This window comes from Anabrus simplex, chromosome 7 (genome assembly GCF_040414725.1).
Source record: "Anabrus simplex isolate iqAnaSimp1 chromosome 7, ASM4041472v1, whole genome shotgun sequence".
Taxonomy (NCBI): Eukaryota; Metazoa; Arthropoda; class Insecta; order Orthoptera; family Tettigoniidae; genus Anabrus; species Anabrus simplex.
In genome coordinates this window covers 305,461,145-305,486,696 of record NC_090271.1, presented here as the reverse complement: position 1 = coordinate 305,486,696, position 25,552 = coordinate 305,461,145, and the positions used below count along the sequence as shown (strand labels likewise).

At 40.9% G+C, this 25,552-nt stretch overlaps 1 protein-coding gene across 3 annotated transcripts in view; it reads right to left on the bottom strand.

Annotated features, from left to right (window-relative positions):
• The window catches only part of LOC136877134 (NEDD8-conjugating enzyme UBE2F), a 113,009-nt gene that overhangs the window by 69,110 nt on the left and 18,347 nt on the right, over nucleotides 1-25,552 (bottom strand). For all 3 annotated transcript variants that reach the window (XR_010860724.2, XM_067150946.2, XM_067150945.2), the window contains exons 3-4: nucleotides 16,006-16,167; nucleotides 15,743-15,904 (exon numbers count right to left, since the gene is read on the bottom strand). Coding sequence is in view for 2 of the 3 variants with exons in the window: in XM_067150946.2 (XP_067007047.1) it covers nucleotides 15,743-15,904; nucleotides 16,006-16,167 (324 nt within the window). In the remaining variant the exon portion in view is untranslated. The remainder of the gene's footprint in view (nucleotides 1-15,742; nucleotides 15,905-16,005; nucleotides 16,168-25,552) is intronic.

Sequence of the window (25,552 nt, the reverse complement as noted above, 5' to 3'; positions counted from 1 at the left end):
ACTCAGCCGTATGTTTTCAAACGAGGTCGAGACCCATGAACCGGTCGACAGTTCATCACCTTCCGAGTCCATACTATCCGAGGTTAATGCCATCCTAACCGATGCTCCCATGCTCTTTAGGGATATCGAGAAATACCAACGTGAAGATCCTACGCTGGCTCCGATAATGGAAACCCTTTCTTCTGGGGAACATGCCGTCCCTTATGTTCTGAGGAATGGTGTTCTATGTTGCCCTTCGAGGCATGATAAGTTGATGAAAGTTGTTGTTCCAGCGGTTCTTGTACCTATGATCTTCAAATACGATCATGAGACCCCATTGGGGGGGCATCTTGGAATCTTTAAAACTCGTGAAAAGATTCGTGAAATGTTCATATGGAAAGGTATGGACGGTGAAATTCGGGAACTCGTAAAAGCTTGTAAATCTTGTTTGATCAGTAAACCCACCATGTCCACTAAAGTAGGCCTTTTGTCTTCTCATCAAGCGTCGCGCCCCATGGAACGCCTGTATATTGATTATGTGGGACCCTTCCCCCAGTCAAAGGGCAATGCCAACAAGTTCATCTTTGTGTGTGTAGATGGTTTTACAAGATTTTCCTGGTTATTTCCGACTAAGCTGGCTACCGCTCAGTCAACCATTACTTGCTTAAATTCTATTTTTGCTTCTTTTGGTCCGTGTCAATATATTGTATCTGATAATGCTAAGGCGTTCACATCAAATTTATTTCGTAAATTCTGTTTTGACTTGTCCATCTCTCATGTAACTACTTCTGCTTATTACCCTCAACCATCTCTGGCTGAACGGGTTAACCGTAATCTCAGGTCCGCACTCATTGCCTATCATCATGAAGATCCTTCCAGGTGGGACACGTCCCTGCATTGGATAGCTTTTGCTTTGAATTCGGCGGTTCATGAATCTCACAAGTTTACTCCAGCTTCTTTGATGTTCAAGTTTGTTCCCAACTCGCCGCTCTCTAACCTCTGGTCTTTGAATGACATTCTACCCGAGACAATAGATCCGGATAACATTAAAGATCTTTGGAAGAAGGCTAAAGCCAATCTTAAAGTGTCTCATGAAAAGGTTAGGGAAAGGTATGATCGTGGACGGAGACCCACCACTTTGAAGGTAGGTGACCAGGTTATGGTCAAAAATTTTGTTCCCGCAGGCAAGCTTGCCCCCAGATTTCATGGGCCTTGTATCATTCTCGATTTTCTTACGCCGGTTACCTTATTGCTAAGTAATCCAGCCACCGAGAGGATATTTAGAGTTCACCTGTCCCAGGTGAAACCGGTGTAATTTCTGTGTTAACTTGCTTCATATTATTTTGAAAGGATATGAAGGTTATATTTTTTTTGAGTTTCACTTTTAAGGCATTCTGCCCCTTCTGTAATATTTTGGTTTTAGATGTAAGCCTTGTGTGAAACCTGCTCCGACCCGTTAAACTGCCATCCTGTTCTTGCCACGGCCATTACCACGCTCCCGTCTCCTGCTCCACCTTACACTGTGGCTTCATAATAGTAAATGCAATGGATATCTACACGCCGCTGGCCCCTCAACCTCTCCACAAGTCTGTACCCTCAAAGAAGATGATAGTCCAACACAATTCTGCCGCCTAGCTTTAATGTTTCAGCGCCCCCGCAGCCGCGCAGCGCCGTGCAGCGACTGGGGAGGGGGATGGGCCCCCTCCTCTCCAGCGAGGACGACATGTGCACGGCGAGCCGGAGCTCTCCTCCCGGCCAAGGCTGATGTGCGGCGCACGACCTGCTACATGCCCGCAGCCTGTATCTGTTCACCGCGGGCGCGGCGTACTTCAACACCTCTGCTCCCCTCATAGTGCGGGCGAGCGGTATCTCAGGGTACTTGAGGGGTCCGAGCGGCCTCCGTTGGACGCAAGCTGCAACGGCCGGTCTGGCCATCCGACTCAATCTACATCAACTACATGGACAGTCACCATAAGCAATAACTACACTTGGGAATTCAACAACAATATTTGGTGGACATTGCAAAATTTTTCTTCACCTTTAAGTATTAAAAGTTTATCTTCAGAAATTCAAATTCTACAAACATAAAGACTTTCATTCACCTGCAACAACAACATTTTGAAACTGAATTAAGAAATCTTGTAAATGCTTCTGCTATCTATCTTCGTATCAACATCATTACTTGGACTTTGTTTCAAACTGATTTCATGTGTCACCCCTGGAGGAACTTTTGGGGGGGGGAGGTCTGTACCGGGTGGTACACCTCTACACCGTTTATTTAAAAGTTGCGCCAGTTGAAACTCCTCTTCTGGAGGAAGGTTGAACTTTATCTATTCTATTAATTCTCTACTTTCTCAGAAGATGTCACCACGTGGAAAATTTTGAGTTTTTGAACTGTGTCACTTTTGATGTGTTTTTGTTTCGCTTGAAGTAAGAAGTGTGAACTTTCTCTTCTAGAGGACACTACTGAAGATCAACAATAGCGCACCCTAGTGCGGAGTCAAAGAACTATTTTGTTGGAGAAATTTTTATTTCAAAAGTTTGTTTCTTGTTAAATTTCTTTCTGTTATTGTTTAAGTTGGCTGTATACCCCTCTTTTTCCCCTTGTTTTAGATTTATCCAATCCCGAATTTCTTTTAGTAATTTCTGACCAATCTGGTGTATCTTCCCCCAACTTGTATCTGTTGCGGGGTCCTATCCAATAAAAACATTGTGGGCGGGTGTTTTCATTCCCCTAACGCCTAGAAACTTCCGCGAGAGTATTTAAACTGCTGATTTTGGGGTCTCCGGGCCACTTCTGTTCCATCTTTCAGTGTATTAAGTACATAGCAGGAGGCGGGAAGCGCCTCTTTCTTCTTCAGCCGTTCAACACCAGGTAATGGCCTATTAATAACTTCCTTTCTTGCTAGGTCGGCAGTTTAACACTCGCGGCGGGTTCGAAGCATTTCCATCATGTAACCTTCTCCTAAAATGTAATTACTCTTTTCATCTTTTTCTTGTAAAGCTACATATTGGGATAGAGAGTGCTAACCCTCTCGAGCTCCCACTCACATTTGTTTTGAGGTGAACTTATTTTCTCAAACTATTCTTCGTTTATGTAATGTAAAGTGTTCTTCTCTAAGTCACCTCTGTAGTATGGGATTAGCCCTTGCGTTAGTGGCCCAGAGCCAGATTAGGTTTTAAAAACAAAGGGTATTAGGAGTGCAAGTTCGCCTCCTCTCAAATTGTTATTTTAGAGGTCATGTAATCAACCTTCTTTTCATGTAATAGACCTCCGTAGGTTGGGTATTTTACCCCTGTGAATACGTCCTTAGAGGACAGCTTGAAGGTAGAGTTTGGTGTGGCCTTGTGATAGGCTTACAATTTTGAGAGCGGATCGCTCTTTGAAATTTGTTTCTGTATGCCTCGTGCAGGCTTTATGTGTAATGTTTGGAGCCAGTGCTCCTGGGCATGAATGGGGTTTTCTGCCCCTTGGCTAAAATTTTTTTTGGAGTAAGGCGGGGCTGATTGCCCAAGAGTTATGAAGTAAGGGCACTGAGCCCGAATCCAGTAATATTGTACCTACATTTTTGCTACTCTGTACCTGTTATGATTGTTATCTCTTGTTTTTGAAAAGAAAATATAACCTAGTTAAATTTTAAATTAATTTTACATTGCACGTTAATTTCGTAGCTTGAAACCCATTCACACCCGCACCTTCTTTCACCTCTACCTACCACGGATATCTCCGTAACAATATGAGTGATGTACAACTTATCAACCCTGGGCAGAATAGAAACTTCATTCATAGAAATATATTTCACATTATAAGTAAAGACTGTGTTGACATACACCAATGAGAAATACTTGGCAAACCCATCTGCAATATTTCCAGGCATAGGTGTTTTTCATTCAGTGCGTTGTCACATGGGCGTGATTTCTACTTACTTTTAATATATGTCCAAAACTGACTTATTATTCTTAACTCTTTTTCTAAATTATAAATATAAGGAAGTGGAATAGATGATAAAAAAAACTCCATTCTCGTAAAACAGCAGAAATAGATGAAATTAGACCTGAATTGGTAAAGTATAGTGGGAAGGCAGGGATGAAATGGCTTCATAGAATAATAAAATTAGCATGGAGTGTTGGTGAGGTGTCTTCAGATTGAACAAAAGCAGTAATTGCACCTATCTATAAACAAGGGAACAGGAAGAATTGCAACAACTATCGAGGTATCTCATTGATTAGTATACCAGGCAAAGTATTCACTGGCATCTTACTAGGGAGAGTGCAATCAGCAGTTGAGAGGAAGATGGATGAAAACCAGTGTGGTTTCAGACCACAGAGGGTCTGTAAGGATCAGATTTTCAGTATGCGCCAGGTAACTGAAAAATGCTACGAGAGAAATAGACAGTTATGCTTAAGTTTTGTAGATCTAAAGAAAGCATATGACAGGGTACCAAGGAAAAAGATGTTCACCCTACTAGGGGACTATGGGATTAACAGTAGATTATTAAAATCAATCAAAGGCATTTATGTTGACAATTGGGCTGCAGTGAGAATTTATGGTAGACTGAGTTCTTGGTTCAGGGTACTTACAGGGGTTAGACAAGGCTGTAATCTTTCACCTTTGTTGTTTGTAGTTTACATGAATCATCTGCTGAATGGTATAAAGTGGCAGGAAGGGATTCAGTTAGGTTAAATGTAGTAAGCAGTCTGGCATTTGCTGACGGCTTGGTCTCAATGGCAGATTGTACCGAAAGCCTGCAGTCTAATATCTTGGAACTTGAAAATAGGTGCAATGAGTATGGTACGAAAATTAGCCTTTCGAAGACTAAATATCAGTAGGTAAGAAATCCAAGAGAATTGAATGCAGATTGGTGATACAAAGCTGAAACAGGTAGATACTTTCTAGTATTTAGGATGTGTGTTCTCCCAGGATGGTAATATAGTGAGTGAGATTGAATCAAGATGTAGTAAAGCTAATGCAGTGAGCACGCAGTTGCGATCAACAGTATTCTGTAAGAAGGAAGTCAGCTCCCAGAAAAAACTATCTTTACATCGGTCTGTTTTCAGACCAACTTTGCTTTAAGGGAGCGAAAGCTGGGTGGACTCGGGATATCTTATTCACGAGTTAGATGTAACGGACATGAAAGTAGCAAGAATGATGGCTGGTACAAACAGGTGGGAACAATGGCAGGATGTTACTCGGAATGAGGAGATAAAGGCTAAGTTACGAATTAACTCTGGAGGAAGCTATATGCATAAACCGGCTTTGGTGGTGGGGTCATGTGAAGCGAATGGAGGAGGATAGGTTATTAGGGAGAATAATGGACTCTGTTATGGAGGGTAAGAGAAGTAGGAGACCAAGACGACGATGATTAGACTCAGTTTCCAAAGATTTAATGATAATAGGTATAGAATTAAATGATGCCACAGCACTAGTTGCAAATAGAGGATTGTGGCGACATTAGTTAAATTCAGAGACTTGCAGACTGAATGCTGAAAGGCATAACGGTCTATAATCATGTATGTATGTATGTATGTACAACCTGTGACAATGTTCAGTGTATAGTCCTGTACTATCAACATAGATGAACACTGCTCGACAGTGACCTTACTGTCCTTCGAAATAGTCCCCTCCTCTAACTATTCACTGCTGAGATCGGCGATACATGTCCTGGAAACTTTGCAAAAAGGCTTCCTTTGGGATAATATTCAAGAGATTCGTCACGTTTCGTTGGATGTCAGGAATATCGTCAAATCTCGTTCCTTTGATCTTTTTCCGACGAGGGGATCCCGGAGAATGCCATTCCATGCTTTGCCGTTTCGTTTCAGCGTCGTACCGGAGACATCAGGTTTCATCCTCAGTGACAATACAGTTCAAGAAATTTGGTGTTGCATCTGCCCTTTCGACAAAATCCTGTGAAGCCTCTAAACGTGCCTGCTTCTGATCGTCAGTCAAGTGATGTGGCACAAGACGAGAATACGTTTTCCTCTTCCCAAAAATCTGGGTAACGTTTTGTCGCACGGATTCATGGTTAATTTGCAGTTCATCCGCTATCATGCGCACAGTTAATCACCGATTGTTCGTGATTAACGTCCTCACCTTCTCAAGGTTTTCGTCACTGACGGTGGTCGCCGGTCATCCGCTACGGGGGCTGTCAGAAACACTTTCGCAGCCTCCTCGAAAACAGGCGAAACACTCGTACACACACTTCAAGGACAGTGCTTGATTTTCATAAACATGTACCAGCATTGCATGCGTTTCTTTTGGTGTCTTGCCAAGCTTAAAAAAAACTGTACATCGATCTTTTCGTGATTCATGTTCCTGATCGCAGTTCAGAACCAACGAACTAAACACACACTATGTCAAACAGGTCTTACATGGCACACACACACACACACGATGCTCAACTGAACATTGGGAGAAGGTTGTGTGTCGCCAGTGTTGCCGGATTGACCATTCCGACTTCATTCACCAAACTTTATTGCCACAGGTTGTATGAATAAAAACAGCATACGCCATGTCTAATTTTATTTTCAGCTTTGATTGAAGCTGTCTTTATTGTAATATTTTGAAAATTTTCTTTTTATAGCACATTTATTCTTATTTTTTATGGATTGAATAATATCACATGTAAACCAAACTGGATATTTGTATTTTCAAATGACTTTCTGCTTTGGAATGCAGTTTTTGAAACATTTGCAGAGTGATGTATAAAAGAAATCAAGAGCAAGATCTATATTTTTGCAGGAACACAAACTCCAGTTGAAGTCGCGTATGTTACAATAGAGCTGCAGAAAATCAGCATTTTTAAAGTTGTAATATTCACGATTAATTCTCGGGGGCAATGGAACCTTTTTAATAGGCGGTATGACTAAACAAAGTGCAGGGCAAGGCGAATTTTTGGGTACTAACTTAAACTCCTTAGGTTTCATTTCAACTTGAATATTATCGAATACTAAGTATAATTGAAATTACAATTTTGAATATTGTTATGTGATGTTAATCTGAGATATGAGATGAACCGAATAGATAACGACAGGTCACTGATATATCATTAAAGTTATAACAACCAGGCGAGTTGGCCGTGCGGTTAGGAGTGTGCAACTGTGAGCTCACATCCGGGAAATAGTGGGTTCGAACCCCACTCTCGGCAGCCCTGAAGATGGTTTTCCATGGTTTCCCATTTTCACACAAGATAAATGTTGGGGCTGTACCTTAATTAAGGCCATGGACGCTTCCTTGCCATTCCTAGGAATATTTGAAGAGAGAGACGAGATGACTGACACAAATTAGGATCACATATGTACGTGATTTAATCACATTATACTTCGTTACAAGTAATGAAATAAAATAAATTTCTTACATTTATTATTGACATTATACTTCATCGAAAAGCCATATATTATGATAACAATGTAGTGTTTTGTGTTTAATTGAATATTATGATAGGATAAAATCATCAAAAACATTCAATCAATCAATACTGATCTGCATTTAGGATAGTCGCCCAGGTGGCAGATTCCCTATCTGTTGTTTTCCTAGCCTTTTCTTAAATGATTTCAAAGAATTGGAAATTTATTGAACATCTCCCTGGGTAAGTTATTCTAATCCCTAACTCCCCTTCCTATAAATGAATATAAATCATCGTAGCAACACATATTCTTTCAATTCATCTTTCATTTCTTTCATGTAACAACATTACATCTTCTTCATTACTCATTTCAAATCATATCTCTTATTATTATTCCACATATTTCACATATTTACCTTTCTTGATGCACAAATAACCTTATCCTTGTATTTCCACACAAGACAACAACGAATCACAAATATGTTTAGGAGGGTGGAGCGACGTCTGCATATAACTTCGCCACTTTCCCGAACAGTTCCTGTTAGAAAGGCACCCGTTACGTCCAGTGATACTGCGGAGATGGTTTTGGACATTTTCCAGAGAAATCCTCACATGAGTAACCGAGCAATAGCACAACAGGCCAACATCAGCCAGTCGTTTGTTGTACGATCCTGCACGCCAATTTGTTTCATCCCTATCACCTGCAGCTACATCAAGAGCTCCACAGATGAGATTTCAAAACTCATGTTGATTTCTGTGCGTGGATACTGATGCAAGTGACAATTGATTGTGCGTTTGTATCTCACATCTTCTTTTTGGACAAGTCATGATTTCATAATAATGGCTCTGAGAATCGTCATAATATGCACTACTGGTGTGTTGGAAATTCCAGTGGGTAAGGTAGGCAGCATTTCGGGCACGATGGGAGTAAATGTCTGGTGTAGTATACTGGGTGATCACCTGATTGGACCATATTTCTATGAAGATCATTTGACAGGAGCCCGGTACCTAGAGTTCCCTTAAGATCAACTACCATTGCTGCCAGAGGATGTACCCCTGGATGAGCGTGTAACCATGTAGTATCAACACAACAGAGCTCCCCCTTACATGTCAGCAGACAACCACCTGAATGCTACACAGCCCAGTCAATGGATAGGACGGGAAGGACCTGACATCTGGCCTGCTGGATTGCCCGATTTGACTCCACTGGACTTCTTCCTATGGGGGCTATTTGAAGGATGTAGTGAACGCTCAGCAGCCAGAAGATCCTGAAAGCCTACGAAACCTTATTACAGAAGCCTATGAATCCATGACTCCTCCAATAATACAACAGGCCTGAATGTCAGTTCAACGATGTGCTTAAACGTGCATTATTGCAGAAGGCCATCTATTCAAACACTTACTGCTCTAACAGGCTGTTGCTCAGTCAAGCGGATTCAAACTCCCAACTATTCTGTCCTCGTCCAGCCCTGCTTATAAAATATCCACATAAGCAGCCCTGATGGCCTAGAACAGTACCAAAATAAGTATTAACCTATGACACCATGGCAACTCTGGCCAGTAGTTTACCAGATAGCATACTAGACAGACTTTGATGGTGCAGGCAGTGGTTAAAGGCGACTGTGGCATGGTGTATGGCAAAGGAGAAGTGACCATCACACCAACACTAAAGTTTGTTAGGATATCTAACAACAGAAAATGTCAGGCACAGCAAACTCACCCGGTACAGTCAATCTCAGCCAACAGCCAAACTTCACAATAGTAGCACAGCACTATAAATTTAGACTGTATTTTAACTTCTCAATAAAGATTTCAACTGCTTGCAAAGTCAAGCGACTTTCAACAATAATTTTCATAGTTACTGACCACATCATGCTTGTATAACATTCCTTTTAAATGCATTCACTGTTTCAGTTACTTAAACTTTTTAAGACCGAGCTCGATAGCTGCAGTCACTTAAGTACGGCCAGTATCCAGTATTCGGGAGATAGTAGGTTCGAACCCCACTGTCGGCAGCCCTGAAAATGGTTTTCCGTGGTTTCCCATTTTCACACCAGGCAAATGCTGGGGCTGTACCTTAATTAAGGCCACGACCGCTTCCTTCCCATTCCTAGCCCTTTCCTGTCCCATCGTCGCCGTAAGACCTATCTGTGTCGGTGCGACGTAAAACAACTAGCAAAAAAAAAACTTTTTAAAATGTTGATTCTGGATGAGAGGTAAACTAACGTAAATGCAAAAATGACGATTTTGAGGTGTGACTTGTTTTGGTCATGCCTTCTTATGGGGTGCACTATTGTATGGGTCTTGCAAATAACCTCAACCATTGTGGCTGGGGTTAACTCCCAATGAGTAACCAGGGGAACCTGCTCCCTTCAGAGCGCGTCGCCAGGTGACGGATAGGTGGTTTCCTATAGGGATGATCTTTGGATCTGTGGACCAACAGGAAGCTGAATTCCTGGGGGCTTCCTGGGACACCCTCTCTCCAGGGGACATAAATATGGAGGGCCCTAACACAGGGTAATGTGCCCAATAGCAAAACAGGCAGAAGAGGATCCATTTCCAATGTTATGGTTTCCCAACGGCTGTGGAGACAGAAGAGGATAAAGCCAGGCGGACTAGCTATAAAGGCGCTACTCAACTAATTTGGAGTCTGCGGGAGTTCATTGCAGTTTTGGAGCTGGCTACTGCCTGTCTCATACTACATGTGCCGCGGTGAAAGGCTCTGAAATCATAGTGTGTGTGGGGCTACTCCCTGCAAGTTGAGGTCCACTTTAAACAAGGCCATGCTTGTGGCATTTTCTCCTGCTACTCCTACAAAGTCCAACGACGATGGGATAAGGATGGTGGAAGCAGATTTAGGGTGAAATCGGGAGCTTCTAGCCTGGATTTGCACGCTGACAGCAGATGTGTGATGGTCGTCTTCCTGAGACTTAGTGGCTACTCAGGAATCTCGTCCTGCATCTGTGTCTGGGCAGGCCTATTTAGATCACCACTGCCCACCCCGAGTGAGAAAGGCCCTAGAAAATGTGGGCCAAACATCAGTAGCCTCAGATCTTGGATGGGAAACCATACCCTGAGGGACATCCCAATTTTCCGGTCGTAAACATGAGAGAACTTTGCTTACAGGACAGTAATGCCAGACCTGAAAGACGAACGGCTCTTGTCACACATGAGCTACGAAGGATAGACATCGACACTGCCTCATTAAGTGAAACTAGACTGCTGAATGAGAAAAAACTTACTGAATCTAGTTCAAGCTATACCATCTTCTGGAAAGGGAAAAATGAAGATGAACATCAAATTCATGGTGTTGGATTTACAGTGAAAACTAAACTGGTAAACATGCTTAGGTTAAGTCTTACTGCAGTTAATGAAAGGCTCATGACCCTCCACATACCACTCTCTGGAGATAAATTCATCACTCTCACCTCTCTAAGAAACAATTCTACCATCAACTGAATACAATACTTTCCAAAGTGCCCACCATGGATAAATTTTTTTTTTTCTATTTGCTTTACGTCACACCAACACAGACAGGTCTTATGGCGACGATGGGATAGGAAAGGCCTAGGAATTGGAAGGAAGCGGCCGTGGCCTTAATTAAGGTACAGCCCCGGCATATGCCTGGTGTGAAAATGGGAAACTACGGAAAACCATCTTCAGAGCTGCCGACAGTGGGGCTCGAACCCACTATCTCCTGATTACTGGATACTGGCTGCACTTAAGAGACTGCAGCTATCGAGCTCGGTAAATTATTATTACTTGGCGACTTCAATGTTAGAGCGGATAGAGATAATCGGCTATGGGGTAATATCACGCGCAATTAAGACATAGAAAACTGTAATGCAAATGGATTACTTCTTCTTGCCTCTGTGCTGAACATGAATTCTTAATCACCAATACACAACTCCGTTTACCAACCAGGTACAAGACTACATGGTTGCACCCACGTTCACAACACTGGTACCTCACTGATGTCATAACTCGACAACACTACAAGAAAGACATCCTCATTACAAAGACAGCTAGAAACATCAGACGGATCATAGACTTCTTATCAGCCGACTCAGAATTGTGGTGCGCCAGAAACCACATACTCGTTTCACAAACACTTCAAGGAAGAAATTTAATACCTCTAAACTTCAAAATGAAACTGATGCTAAAGAATTCCAAAATGCCATAAGAGAGAAACTAACTTTCAATCCAATCAACACCAAGGATGTAGAGCTGGAATGGGCCACACTTCAAACTATCATCAAGGTTTTGGCAGAAAAAACAATTGGTTACAAGAAAAGGAAGAGAAATGACTGGTTTGTTGATAATAATGAAAACATTCTGAAACTAAAAAAAAAAAAAAAAAAGAGAAGCCTGCTTATCCCTTCCTCTGTAGTGAAGAAAATAAGTTTCCACGGGCTTAAGATGATATGTCAGGCTGATATAAGACAGATGAAAAAAAAACGAATGGTGCCAGCAGAAAGCCAAGGAACTCCAGAATTTGTCCAATACCAGAGACCTTCGGAATTTCTATGACAAACTAAAGGCAATTTTTGGGCCCTCTCGCTCTTCATCAGGTGCGCTGAAAGCCGTTGACAATAACACCACCCTTACAGACAGTCAAAACATATTAAGATGCTGGAAAGAACACTTCAGTCTGCTTTTAAATCAAAGCTCAACTGCTGCTGAAGACTGTCTCCAACATGTGCTACAACATCCTCTGCAACTGTGGATGGCAGTCCAACCAACCTTCCATGAATTCACCCAAGCCCTCAAAAGTATGAAACCAAGAAAATCTCCCAGACCAGATAACATCCCTCTGGAAATTATTCAAAGTGGAGGACTATCTTTCAAGACCAGCATTTTCTCCCTAATTCATTTTCAAGTCGATTGAGGTATCTGTGACAATTATCATAGCATTTCCCTACTATCCATAGCAGGAAAAGTTCTGGCAACGATTTTGTTGAACCATCTACAGACTGTCTCTGAAATGGTACTGCCCGAGTCTCAATGTGGGTTTCAAGCCTCAAGAGGTACCACTGAAATGATCTTTTGTGCTAGGAAAATCCAAGAGAAATGCAGAGAACAACAAATCCTGCTTCCTTTAGTATTTACGATCTGGAAAAGGCATTTGAATCTCTTCCTAGAGAAGCTATGTGGATGGCATAACAGCGCTTTGGCTGTCCTGACCGTTTTGTAGACTTCATACAGGCTCTTCATAATGGAATGGTTGGAAGAGTTCTTCACCTGAATGAGCTATCAGAAGAATTCTCTATCACAAATGGGTTTAGGCAAAGCAGCGTGCTTGCCCACACCCTTTTCACCCTGTGCATGGCAGCCATGCTTCACGAGACTTCTACTATTGACCATGTAGGTGTGGAAAGTAAGTTTTGGTATGATGGCGGACTGTTCAACCAAACCGGCTCCGTTCTCAGAGATTGACTCATAATACTCGCATAATGGAGTTTCAATATGCTGATGACAATGCAACATGTGCCCATACACCTGAGGAGCTTCAAACATCCATCAACTGTTTTAAGGAAACTTATGAATGATTAGGTCTGACCATCAACACCCATAAGACTTGCACAGCCGGCACCAGGTGGTACCGTTCCTGAACTGTCACCATAGCAGCAACACCTCTTGAACAGGTAGATCAATTCACCTACCTTGGTAGTATTATTATTCCAACTATACGCTGCAACTCAGAAAAGGATGTGGGAAATAGGATATGCTCCGCTCATGCAGCTTGCAGCCACCTCTCCTACCGAGTTTTCTTGAATAAGGATCTCAAAATATATACCAAACTAATGATGTACCGAGCTGTAGTCATAACAACATTACTATATTGATGTGAAACCTCGACACTTTACCGTCGTGACATAAAGAAACAGGAACGCTTCCATCGGCAGAAGCTTAGATCCACCATGAACATCAAATGGAATTACTACATAAGTAATGTGGCAGTTCTTGACAAGGCACATATGAACAGCATGGAAGCCTTCATCATTGCTCATTGGCTTCGATACATCCAGCGTATGAATGATAGACTGCCTAAACAACTTCTCTACGGTGAGATTGGTCATAGCAAAAGGCCTCAAGGTGCTCTTTAGAAACACTTTAAAGACCAGCTTTAGAAGATGATGAATAGCACCAACATAAATGCTAACAACGGAGCAACAACTGCACAAAACCGTGTTCTCTGGCGCAAAACTATTGCAGAAGGTGTCTCACTTTTTGAGCAGGCATGTCACAGACAAGAAACTGAAACACATGAAAAACGGAAACTACGCCAGATCCAACCACGTCCTCCACCCACCTTTAGATGTGACCTGTGTGGTCGCATGTTTCATGCGAAGATTGGCTTGATCAGTCATCAGCAACATCTCCACAGAACCAACAGACTTTAAGAAAAATTACAAGAGAAAAACGTATTTTCAAAAACGAGTAGCAGCCGACGATATCGTATAGGCATGTTTTGTACGATGAAGATAACTTATGTGGTACTATCATACGTGCCAGTAGAACCCAGTGATAAACAATGGTAAGCGATCGTACAACAGTTCCACCTTGTGGTATCTGCCGTACTCTTTATCGTATTGGCTCTTACAATAGTTTACCACGATCAAAACTGTCTATTTGACGTGGCTTAAAGGTAGCAAAGTATGTGCCTTAGTAGCTTCTATCTGCTCTCCTGTAAAGTAAGTGAAATGTAAGGACTAAATATTTTTAACATGTACAACATACAGGTAATGTATGAATTCAATAAAGTGATATCTTAATCAATTGTGGAAATTTAGCAGCTGATAACTCAAAAGAGCTGAAGCTAGTGAAACTAGAAGAAGCTAGTGATACTGCCTGCTACCACTACATTAGTGCTCCAGCCCATGGACCACGGCATGATCCACAGCTTCAATACCTATTATAGAAAGGGAGAAGAGTTCTGCATCGGCCAGACGCATCTGCAGAATACTGATGTGTGCCCGACTTAACTCAACGGCGTAGAGTGACGTGTAGCAAACGACATGCAGTAGCCGTCTGCTGCTGGGGAGTGAGGTGTCCGACGCGCATTGCGCCGCATGTGCATTGTCGTTCCATCTTGTGAGTCTCCTTTGAACCCATTCGCTTGTGTACTTTTCCCGTAATGGCGTCAGTAATTTTTCTAGCTATGATATACAAAGCATGTTAAAGGAATGTTTTAGTATTTTTGAGGATAGTAGTTATAATTTTAGTGATGATTCTGATGACAGTGATGTTGATATTGCTGAATTAGACCGTGATGAGGCTGAAATGATACAGGAGAGATTGTTGTTTTTGACACTATTCATGCTAGATGTGGTAGTGCTGCATATAAATTTTGCTGGGATGACATGGATAATTACTTAAGAAATGCACATTTTGTAAGGTCCTTTCACCCCAAGGTTTAGCTCTAAATGCTGCGCAACTAGTGAAGTCTTTCAAACGGTTTTATTTCAACTGAACTCTTCCTGCTGAGTGTAACGGAAACAAATCACTACACTTAACGGTACATAATGTACCAAGGAAGGTTATTTCCATTTCGATGTGGGGTAAGGGAATTGATTCCAGTCAACGAAAATGAGATGTATGTTACCTTAGCCCTCTTCATGTTGATGGGAATAGTGTAGAAACTAAATTTTAGGATTTACTCTTGAAAAACTGTACCACTGTGACGCCCTTTATTGATTCATATCTTTAGACAAATTTGAATCCATATGCAAATTACCTCACTTCAAAGATGAGATTAAACACACTACATATGGTGGACCAGAAAGCTATTTCCAATATAATCAAAATTGACTGGAAATTAAGAGAGATATGATATCATAAAACAGCTTGGTGCACAGGTATGCTAGCCTTTAAATGCCCAGTGAAACCTCCTCCCATATCCAGTGAACGCTAGATTTTTAAATGCTACCATTCAGAAGGGTTAAAATGGCCCAAAAACACTGCCCCTTTAATGTGGCGTATTGGATGTTTTCTACATACTGTAGTATACATCTGATGAAAATGAATTAATGTTATTATCCAGAATGAAAATGTATGTAAATCAGAGATCCTTAACATGTCAACAACTACCAAGATTTTTGCCTGCATTTAAGAAAGTCAACTACCTCAGCTGGTAACAATAACACTAACTGATGACAATAACAATAGCTGATAACGTAGTATCACCAGTCTGATCCACTGAGACAGCTAGTACGTACATAAGTTTAACAATTCACAATGTACCAAGATCAAAATCTAATGAATTTTAGAAGAGTTACTGTATTTGACTGGGGAAAGAAAAAAGGGATGTGTATGAGAGATCACCTTGAGGTAGGTATACTAATTTAATGCTGGATTGTTGGAACATCTGATGTACTGCACCATTTAAAATATTTATATCAACAATGAAATATACTTACAGTAAATAAAGAATTAAGGCCCCAAATGACATCTTTCAATTTACGAGTTGGAGCCCACCCCATTCCATCAATGGAATTTTGTCGCAAGAGACTAAGGCAAATATCACCTTCTTCGCTAATATTTGGGTGCCATAACTTTGTTAGGCACTTGACTGTTGGAGGCTGAAATACAAAAAGTTTGCTTTTAAAATAATGGTTAATAAGATTAAAACAGCTCATACCAACACAGACATTAAAAAAAAAAAAAAAAAAATCAAACTTACAGCCATGTTGTAATCTTCTGTGATGTAAATATGAAAGCAGAACCGCCCACCACACCAAAAACCTTCATCAGGCATCACAGTAAGATTGAAATCATGCAGTGTATCCGGATTTTCAAATTTCACTCTGCAGGTATTAGGAAGTGTTTGTTCCATCTCTTGAACCTGGAAGAAGGGTACAGTGAGCTTACATCTGAAAGTAAAATTATTCTATTCTCACTTAAGTTCATTATTTTCATCTTAGTCCATCACTTCTCATTCTGCTAATCCCGACCTCCTGCTCCTCATATTAGCAACTTTAGGCACAAACTGTTTGCTAATTTGCATTACAGTGTCAGAATACTAACTTCACTTTAACCCATTAACGCCTAGCGTTACCATATGGTAACACATGTAATACATTATTAAAGCTGTTACTGTACTTTCAACAGTTGTGCTGGAGGATTGGTACCACTGCTTATCGCTCTATAAGGGAACCGCGCTTACGACAATGTAGCGCTCATTGACGTGTTTGTTACAATAATAACATACAGACAGTTCAAAAATTGCTATCGCTGAATGTGCAGCAAAAATGGACATCCGCTTCGAGTAAGTGCATTTTTATAAACTTATAATTATTACATGGATTATTTTTTGGTGTTATACTTATTTGTATAGTGTAATATACATTATATGACCATAACAAATGATTTTACTCAAAACATGTGGAAGTTATGGCTTCCGAATTTCAAGTTTACCATATGGTAACGCTAGGCGTTTATACTCAGTAAAAGGTATATTTTGCTTTATTGTTTTAGGAGCGGGTTTTCACTTGCTGAAGCACTGGACATCATTTACAATGATGATATTGACTGTGATGTGTTTATTGAACCACCAATACCAAATATAGACACAGATGAGGATTCTGGAAATGAGGATGAAGGTGGATTAGCTGACAACCTGACGTCTCGTCAATTACTGGCTAACGCTGAAATAAAGTTATCCAACGAAGAAAGAATAGGTGTGGACGAAAACGAGTACAGCCCATCGGTACAGCCACCCACACTCGGTGAAATGGGTCGCTGAGAGGGAAACATCCGACACGCGATGGGAGAAAGGAACTGATTTTGACATTGAAAAACCTACTGCATTCCCCCTTCCAGATTATTCAAGATATGAACACTTGTCAGTAATTGAAATTTTTGAATTGTTTATAGACGAAGAATTCATAGAACATTTAGTGGAGGAAACCAGACGCTATGCATTATTTTTGAATTATCTGGACCCAAAGATAACAGCAGAAGAAATACGCTGCTTCATTGCCATTCTATATGTTAGTGGCTACAATAACATGCCTTCTAAAAGGCACTTCTGGGATTTGAATGATGACTTGAAGAACCTGGCAGTTTCTCGGTCAATGAGAAGAGACCGATTTTTTCAAATCTGTAGGTTTCTGCACTTTGCAGACAAATCTAGAATTGACCCTAATGATAAAGCATGGAAAATAAGGCCTATAATGGAAAAGTTAAAGAAGAGATGTATTGATAATTTCATACCCGAGGAACATCTATTATTTGATGAATGTATGGTGAAATATTTTGGCCGCCATGGGTGCAAACAATTCATTCGTGGTAAGCCCATTAGATTTGGATACAAGATCTGGAGCCTGAACACCAAGGACTGATATTTAGTGAATTTTGAGTTGTACCAGGGTAAAGGACCAAAATCTAATGCTGACTATGACAAGTTATTTGGTAGGGCTGCAAGTCCCCTACTTGTTCTGCTTGAGGAAGTTCCAGATGAGAAAAGAGAACTAAGCTACACCTTCTTCATGGACAATTTATTTTCTAGTGCACGATTTTTCTCATTTCTCAAGTATTGTGGCTATTCTGCCATTGGTACTGTTCGAGAAAATCGAATTCCTAAAGGATGTCCTCTGGAAAACAAGCAAATATTTTCCAAAAAAGATCGTGGGACTTATGAGACAGCATTAGAGAAGAATGATGGACTGCTTTATGTCCGGTGGATGGATAACTCCGTGGTAACAATGATCTCTTCTTCATGTGGTGCACAAGAAGTCGGTCAAGTAAAGAGATACTCACAGCAGCAGAAGCGAACTGTAATGATTCCAAGGCCAAGGCTGGTCGCCAAATACAACACCTTTATGGGAGGCACTGACCAGATGGATCAGAATGTTGCCTGCTATCGCACTGGGATACGAGGCAAAAAATGGTACTGGCCTTTGTTCACATGGATGCTAGATGTGGCTGTTCAAAACAGCTGGATTTTATACAATAAAGGGAGAAAACAAAAAATTACTCAGCTGGATTTCAAAAGAGAAATAGCTACAATCTATCTCCAGAGATACCAGAATGTACCAAAAGGAGCTGGAAGACCAGCAGTTTCACGGACCTCTCTTAGCGGCCGCATATCAGATTCTGTAAGACTTGATAAAACTGACCACCTTGTCCAGCACACAGAAGGAAAGAAGAGGAAAAGGTGCGCTAATGAAAACTGTAAATCCAGTGTGAGGACAATGTGCTTGAAGTGTGGAGTGGGATTGTGCATCGACTGTTTTGTTCCTTTTCATACTGGCTAGACCGTGTGGTTTTACAAACACAGAAAGAAGTGATGTGTGTAATATATCAAATGTGAAGTTCTAATTGTTATTGAATTTTAGTAGTATAACATAATAATCATAATGTAGAATAGTAGCCTGCTGATGATTCAGAGTGTAAATTTTTAATCAAAGTGATACCCAATATAAGTAGGTAGTAGAAGCGCCTAGCGTTGCCATATGGTAACGGCAAATATTTTCAAAACTGAGTGATGAATAACATTAAAAATTTCTTTTTCAGTGTGTTTGTGTTACTTAGAGTTAAAATAATGTAAAAAACAAATAAAAATTTAGAAAAAAATAATTCAGGCGTTAATGGGTTAAATATTATCAATGGAAAATACTAAGAGTTTCTAGAGACATTTTCTCACGATGATAATCTACACTCATGTTCATAAAAACCAGAACACCTTGAAAGACTAGAGATAGGAAGTTCATATTCACAGGATATGTTCATTAGGATGTTCTGCAGAAACACTTAGCATTTCAGTCACCTAGGTTCGCATGATGGTATTGACGCATATAAGGTAAGAATGGCATCCTGTGGTATAGCCATCCATGCTGCATTCACTTGGTTCCACAGTTCATCTTTGGTGGTTAGCATTGGGTTATAGGCCGCAACCATCGTTTCACCATATCCCACACATTTTCGATTGGCGAAAAGTCTGGTGATCAAGCGGGCCAGGGCAACAGTCTGACATGCTGTGACAGCAAGAAGGCACGTGTTCATGCAGCAACATGTGGTCGCGCATTGTCCTGCTGAAATATGGCGTCTGGGAGGCCGTGCAGAAAGGGTATCGCTACGGGTCATAGGATCTCATTCACGTAGGTCAAACTGGTCATGCACCAACTGTGATTTGTGGTTGTACCCAAATGCACCCTACACCATAAGGCCTTGAGTTGGCACTGTATGTCTTGTGCGAATGCAGTCAATGTGATGCCTCTCCCCCAGTCTGTGGCGAACCAAAATGTGGCAATCATTTTCGAACAAACAGAATCTAGATTCATCTGAAAACGCTATCTGCTGCCATTCCTGTCTCTAGCGACATAGTTTCATACACCATTGCAGTCTAGCATGATTATGCACGTTAGTCAAAGTTAGGCAGAGAAGTGGACGACGCGCTGGTAACCCAGACTGTAATAAACAGCGACAGACTGTCACTCCTGATAGTGCACGATGTGTTACACTGTTCTGCCAGAGCCGAGGAGGACGCAGATCTGTCATGCAATGCCATTCGGATGAGGTGTCGATCTTCTCGGGAGGTGGTCTGGGTGGTGCGACCAGACCCACCTCGTCGTGTTCTACGGCCTTCTGTGAACCATTCTGTACACACCCGTTCCACTGCCGACACACTTCATGCCACACGAGCAGCAATTTCCTGAATGGATGAATTAAGTTCTCTCATGCCAATGATACATCCTCCTTCAAACTCACTCATTTGACGGTACAGATCTCACATACGTATGCGAGGCATTTTGCTTGTCTGCTCAAGTCACATTGATCCACCTTCGGTTTATAGTGACAACGAGAGCCGCAGGCACATTTTACCAGTCAGTGGTGGTGCGCCGAGATATCGATGTGTACCTTGAACCTGAGGGCCGACATAGTTCAAATGCTAATCATTTCTTCCAAACATACTAATACACATGCCGTGTGAATATGAACTTCCTATCTCTAGTCTTTCAAAATGTTCTGGTTTTTATAAACATGAGTGTATTTCCATACTAGTACTTAAAAGATAGTCATTTTTATGGGTGTTAAATGTAATATCCTTCAAGTTTTTTAATTGATGTGCTTTGATTAAAAGCAAACACACACTTCCTGATGACACAAAAAAAATGATCTGCTGAAGATACCTCAGTCCCTGATTATAAACACTACCATTATTCAAGATTTCTTGCGGGACTGAGTGGCGCAGGCGGTTGAGGCGCTGGCCTTCTGACCCCAACGTGGCAGATTCAATCCTGGCTCAGTTCGGTGCTATTTGAAAGTGCTAAAATGTGTCAGCCTCATGTTGGTAGATTTACCGGCACGAAGAACTACTATATCCATATCCTGATCTACAGTATAGTACAAAAGTTGTGTTTTGATTCACGAATATGTTGACCCACTGCTGAAAACCTGTTATGTTTGATGGCACGGACATGTTACATGTATCTAATTTTAAAGTTGCATCCAGTCTGTCCGATGTATGATTCACAGCCATTGCATCTAAAACGGTAGACACCTCACCTTGAGAAGATATTGGTTTTGTTAACTGACTTGGAATTGAGCATAATTTCCAAGTTCCTGTTGTTAGTTTTATAGGAAATCCTGGTGTTATGCTTCTTGAAGATATTTACAACATTATCATTTCACCCGCCGGTGGTCAACTTGTCAAAATCTAAGTTAACAGAAGAGGAAAATGCAATCCTAGCAAAAGGTCCAAAGCGCAACTGGCCAAATTTAAATAAAATTAATGCAGTCACCAACTTAGTCATAGAGTCAGAAATAGCTGTCAGTAAGATACCCCTAGATTTTTCGTAACGAAGTAAGATTGGATGTGAAAAGAAAATTAAATAAGATCCAAATTTTCAAAAGTAAAACAGTAACCACTAACAGTAACACTAGCAGAACATCTTTTGTCAAACGAGATAACGTTATCAAACTCAAAAAGAAAATCAAAGACAATAACCTTATAATTACAAAGGTAGACAAAGAAAATACGACTGTCATCATGGACAAAACCGAATACATTGACAAAACTAAAAACTTTTTCAACGACAACTCCCTTTCTGTAGTTAAAAAAGATCCAACTCAACTGATCCAACATCTTTTGAAACAAACACTTAAGAACACATAATTTTTATTCAGAGAATAGGAAAAAACACGATTAACTTATATGAACCCTAGTCTGCCCACCGCCAAAGCTCTCCCCAAAATCCACAAGGCCTATGTCCCCATCCACCCCATTATTAATTATAGACCCAGCCCACTATATAAACTAGCTCAATTTATTCAGAAATTTCTTATAAAAAACTACAAATTTCTATCAAACAAATCTGTTTAAGGACACTTTAGAGCTAATAGAGAAGCTGGATAAATTTCAAATAAAACCCTACCATCCCATTCACTCATTTCATATCACCAATAAATACCCCAGTATTAATACTAAAAAACTTTTCCCCATCATTCTAAATAACTTAAACACATACAGCAGTTTAAGCAAACTTGAGGTCCAAGATTTTATGACCAGGTTAAATTGGTGGTAAACAATAATCTTTTCACCTTTGACAACTGTATTTATCAACAGGACGGTTTGGCCATAGGGTCGCTGGCCTCGGGGATTTTGGCGGAGATATATATACAGGGTGAAGCGTAATTCGCGCACTCGGGCGTCGCAGCGCGACTCCTCACATGCCAGCAATAAAAAAATGTCTCTTACAAAATTTCATCTTGCGAGTATATCCGGCAGAAAAACGACGTTGAAGATTAGCAATCTGGCAACACTGTAACCATATGTACGGTAACTACCTCTGTCAGCAGTAGTCAGTCGTATTGTACAGTTGGTGCAATGGATAGAGTTTTGGGTTAGCATGCGAAGGTCGAGTGGTCGATCCTGGGTTGAGGCGTATGTTTTTTATTTCGTAAATATAGTCCAGGTGGCATCTTAATCGTCAACAGCGATTGCAGCGGGTCCTCTAGAAACCATTTGGACTTACATACTACGATCCTAGAAATGGACGAACAATCGTTTTCATTGGTCAGCTTTGAAAGGCGCCCTTTCCACGTCGTGGGCGTGAATTTATTCGCACCACTTCATCTAATAGATGTGAAACCTGTTTTCTTTGTACCCTCCTCCAATGGTCCCATAGATTAGTCATCATCATCATCATCATCTGTTTACCCTCCAGGGTCGGCTTTTCCCTCGGACACAGCGAGGGATCCCACCTCTACCGCCTCAAGGGTAGTGTCCTGGAGCTTCAGACTCTTGGTCGGGGATACAACTGGGGAGAATGACCAGTACCTCGCCCAGGCGGCCTCACCTGCTATGCTGAACAGGGGCCTTGTGGAGGGATGGGAAGATTGGAAGAGATAGGCAAGGAAGAGGGAAGGAAGCGGCCGTGGCCTTATGTTAGGTACCATCCCGGCATTTGCCTGGAGGAGAAGTGGGAAACCACGGAAAACCACTTCCAGGATGGCTGAGGTGGGAATCGAACCCACCTCTACTCAGTTGACCTCCCGAGGCTGAGTGGACCCCGTTCCAGCCCTCATACCACTTTTCAATCGAACCCGGGCCTCCGGGGGTGGCAGCTAATCACTCTAACCACTACACCACAGAGGCGGACCCAATAGATTAGTACCAACTATTATTCTTGCCTCGATTAGGTCCATTACATTTCGTTAGGGCCTTACGTTACCAGTAGGCCTAGCAACGTGCTCTGCGAATAATGTCCAAACTCGGTTACAATTTGTATGTGTTATCACCATGGTCCCAATAATTCTGCCTTTCAACATTGCATGCTGCGTCTGGTAACCGCATGCTGTATAGTACGTATCTCAATGAATTATTATTATTATTATTATTATTATTATTATTATTATTATTATTATTATTATTATGTTGTAAATGTAGGATACATGCGACCTCAGAAACAATGTCTTACTGTATTACAGTAGGTAATGTCAGATGGAAATTATCAAATAAAAAATGCGCCTCAACCCAGGATCGAACCACGACGACGACGTGCTGACAGTGGTAGTTACCCTACATATGGTTACAGTGTTGCCAGATTGCTACTCTTTAACGTCCGTTTTCTACCGGATATACTCGCAAGACGAAATTTTGTAAGAGACATTTTTTTATTGCTGGCATGTGAGGAGTCACGCTGCGACGCCCGAGTGCGCGAATTACGCTTCACCCTGTATAGATTTTCTAGAACATACGGTAATTAACAACAACAATACCTTCGAGAACATATGCTTTTGGGCCAGGTATGTGGGTGATACCTTGGTTATCCTAGATGATAGAACCGTTAATGCAACCTCCACTCTAAACAACTTAAACAACATCAATCGTCATATCAAATTCACTTTGGAATCTGAATCTAACAAAACAAATTTCCTATACCTCACGATAAGGAGACTGACATCTTCATTAGCATATGAAATATACAGAAAATCTACGCAAACAATAACCACTATTAGGAATGACTCATCACACCTGCATGCACATAAGTGCGCCACTTATAATAGCATGGTTGACCGAGCTTTATAAATACCTCTTTCTAAGGAAAACCTAAATAAAGAATTGAACATCATCTGCACCATAGCCAAACCCAATGGATACAATAATTCGTTCATAGAACGAATTATCAACAAATTCAAATATCGGTCAAAGTCAACATTACAAAAAGAAAGTTAAACCGGCTGCTAATTCCACCTTCACATTTAACAAGGGCATATATAATGTTGTAAATATCTTCAAGAAGCATAACATCAGGATTTCCTATAGAAATAACAACAGGAATGTGGAAATTATGCTCAATCCCAAGTCAGTCAACAAAACCAATATCTTCTCAAGGTCAGGTGTCTACCGTTTCAGATGCAATGGATGTGAATCCTCATACATCGGACAGACCGGACACAACTTTAAAATTAGATACATGGAACCTGCCATCAAACATAACAGGTTTTTAGCAGTGGGTCAACATATTCATGAATCAAAACACAACTTTTGTACTATAGATCAGGATAAGGAAATTCTTAGGAACATAACCAAAGGCCCCCTCCTCGATACTACAGAAAAATGTTTTATTCACTTGGACCACTTTTTCAACCCTAATTCAAATCTTAATGAAATTTCAGAAAAAGCTAACATCCTCTTTGACTTTTAATTAGATTTTTTAAAAGCATCAAGCTTTCAAATAGGCCATGATCCTTCATGCCATGAATAATACCCTCCTGCACATTACACTCCTACCTCACCGCCCTCCTGACCCGCCTTAAACACCTTTGCCTTCCCCTCCTAACCCTCACTCCTCCCACCTTCCCCAACACATCCGACCAGTTTGTGCTAACACACACGCTCCAGTTTACTCCTCCTCTCAACATGACAAGCTGCAAGACACGCTGCACAAGGTAAGCCCCATATATCTCTTACTACACAGATTCCATGTTTGTCTTACCCCATCTTAAATATATGAAAAATGAAAACCTACAACCTGTTTTCCAGTCATTGACCGGGTCAGGGATGTAATGAATGAAACATATATAGAATCTTATTACAATGGGGTCGCCACTCCCAAGGTAATTTATTAATGAGTGATAAATGCAATGAAATGATAATGGAGAGTGTTGCTGGAATGAAAGATGACAGGGAAAACCGGAGTACCCGGAGAAAAACCTGTCCCGCCTCCGCTTTGTCCAGCACAAATCTCACACGGATTCACCGGGATTTGAACCAGGGAGGCTCTCATCTTAAATATACATCCATCTAAATAGGCCTCTTTTTCTTATAGGCTTTGCAATCCCTATTGGACTGGGAATAACAGCGGCCTAAACAACTAAGGCCTACTTGTATAATCCTACCACCTCATAATGTGCCAGTAATACAAAGAATTTGAAGAACCTGCTTAACAACAACTGTTCTTCCTCATATTCACCAGAAGAACACGATTTTAACACGTTCATCAAGATTTTAATTTGTACATCAAACTTTTAACCTATATTTAATCACATCTTGGTTCCATTACCAGTGATGTTAATAGCACAAAAACCATATAAGACTATTATGCTATAATGCGTTGTAAAGAAAACAAGTGCCACATATTTCATATTATTTTAACTTTAGCATGTAATTCTGTAACGTGTTGTGTCATTTATGTACATTGTAAAGACAATTTAGTATGCTCTTTTGCTTGGTTACAATTTTAGGCCGATGATAACACAATATACAGGTGTCGAAACCAGTA